Genomic DNA, 2,444 nt, shown 5'->3' on the forward strand with positions numbered 1-2,444 from the left:
ATATTTTTTACATCTTTGGAATTATGAAAATACTCACTATGAGACACGCTTGGAAAAAATAATGCCCAAATTGTAGCTAATGTTAAGGCTGAAATTTTAAAAATAAAACAAATTTTTTGTATCAAACAAAAAAAAAAACAACAATAAAAATAAAATTTATAATTATTCGTCTTGCCAGTGAAATATTTTACTCCATATAATTAATTTTTTCTTTTTAGAAATAATTAAAATCATGAAAATATTTAAAAAAAAAAAAAAAAAATACACACCTCCCAAAGTAATATAATTTAATTCTAAATAATCCATAACACAAAAATGAAGTAATACCTGGGATGTTAACCCACTACTCGCTTTACCAATTAAAATAACAGCTTTGGCTAATGATGTCGCTCTTTGATAATGTGCTTTATCTAATTTCGCATACAAATAAGAATAATAAGCTACCTCTGTAGCAGAAAATAATCCATAAAAAAATTGAGACACCTGTTGAAATGAATGTAAATATTTTGAAAATGTATTAATAATCAAGTCAATGTGGTTAGTTTAATGTTGGGGGGGGGGGGGAAAGACGGAAAAAACTTACTTGTATAACACTTAAATTTTTTGCCAATGGTAATATTGTCCATGTTATAATTCCAGCTACCCCTCCTAAAATAATTACAGGTTTATACTTTAACAAATCAGTCAATAGAAAAATAATTACTAATAAGCTCAAATTAGAATATGTAGCTACTGGATAAATTTGTTGATTTATCTAAAACAATAATATTTAAATACAAAAATTTTTTATTATTCAATCGTATGATGTAGTTTGTCATTATTAAAATAAAATTATAATTGTAATAATATAACAACTCACTTCTTCTTCTGTGAAGTTTTTATGTGGACCATTTAAAAAAGGCGATATAAAAGGTTCAGAGGGCCTGAACTCTTTGAGAAACCCGTAAACACATAAAATTGATATAATTCTATTCCACTCCATTTTAAATGACATTTTTAATAATGTCGTAATAATTATTATTATAATAAAGTTAATAATTCACCAAATAATATTTCTATCAATCATTATTCAAAAATTAACAACGTTCAGTAAATTTCATAATTATTATTTATCTAAAATTAAAATAATATCAAAATAAGATTTTTTATTAAATCTCGCAAACAAAATAATATCACATAACATATAAATTATTACACGTGGGGGGGGGGGAAAAATTTTATTATTTTTTTTATATATAATTACAAAAATAGAATTTTAAAAACGGTGAACACATCATTTACAAAAAAAAAAAAAACGATTTATTTTATTACCGCGAAAAAACTTATTTACAAATTACGCAGCAGACATTTTTTTTTTCTTATCCCACGTTTTAAAATCAAAAAAAAAAAAAAAAAACGTTACTTTCCGGAAATTTTTTAATGTGATGATGATGACCTTCAAAATGTTTAAGTTAAATAAAACAATGGGAAACAAATAATAATAATAATAATAAAAATATTACTAAAATGATTGATATGCGATGAACGTTTAAAAATTGATAATAAGGCATTTCTTAAATTAATAATAATAATAATAACATTTAGTACATATAAAAAAAACCGTTACTTAATAGCGTTAATTAGATGAGTATTTATAAATTCCAAGAGATCAAAATAAACAATGTTTTTACTAAAAAAAAAAAAAATTTTAAATTAAATATTACACGTAACGTTTTATGATATTTAATATTTTAATTTAATAACAAATAAAATTAATTAAAATCACGTTTAATTCATTTTGTTTATTTTTTTTTCAAATTTTTTCTAGACAAAAATTTTAAACTAGAGTTTTAAACTTTTTATTTGATGAATAAATTAATAATATAATTATTGTTAGACTAAAATTCACCTTATTTAATTTAAAACCGTTTTAATTGATTAAATAAAATAATGATGACTGTTTTAAAGAATACACAATAATAAAATTAAATACATAATCAATTTTTTTTTTTTTTTTTATGATTCATAAACAATTAAAAACAAATTATCTTTACGAAAGGAAAATTTCACCTATTGATTTAAACCTTAAAATTTTTCATCACCAAAACCAATTTTAAAATTCAATCCAACAATGTTTACGTATCAAATAATAATAATAATAATAATAATAATAATAATAATTTTAGAGATAATTTTTGTATGTTTAACAAGAAAGTTGCACCTCACCAAGTTCAATGTCTATTTTATATTATTTTTTAATTTTTTTTTTTTTTTCTACTTTTTCGAAGGCTATTTTTATTTTGTTTTGCTTATAATCTAAAAATATCAGAGTGCAAATAATTTGTTTTTATTTCACTATTTGATTTTAAATTAACTATATATAAAAAACAATCGTTTAACAAAACTTAAAAGTTATTAACATTAAGAGTTTCTTTTTTTCTTAAATTTAAAAACAAAAAAAAAAA

At 20.8% G+C, this 2,444-nt stretch overlaps 1 protein-coding gene across 1 annotated transcript in view; it reads right to left on the bottom strand.

Moving 5' to 3' along the window:
* The window catches only part of Phum_PHUM003790 (uncharacterized protein), a gene marked incomplete at both ends in the record, with an annotated part of 2,252 nt that extends 1,258 nt beyond the window's left edge, over positions 1-994 (bottom strand). The window contains 4 exons of the mRNA XM_002422599.1: positions 38-88; positions 270-483; positions 584-754; positions 860-994. Coding sequence (XP_002422644.1) covers positions 38-88; positions 270-483; positions 584-754; positions 860-994 — 571 coding nt within the window. The remainder of the gene's footprint in view (positions 1-37; positions 89-269; positions 484-583; positions 755-859) is intronic.
* Positions 995-2,444: the final 1,450 nt, after the last annotated feature.

This window comes from Pediculus humanus, genomic scaffold, assembly GCF_000006295.1.
Source record: "Pediculus humanus corporis 1103172107363 genomic scaffold, whole genome shotgun sequence".
Classification (NCBI taxonomy): domain Eukaryota; kingdom Metazoa; phylum Arthropoda; class Insecta; order Psocodea; family Pediculidae; genus Pediculus; species Pediculus humanus.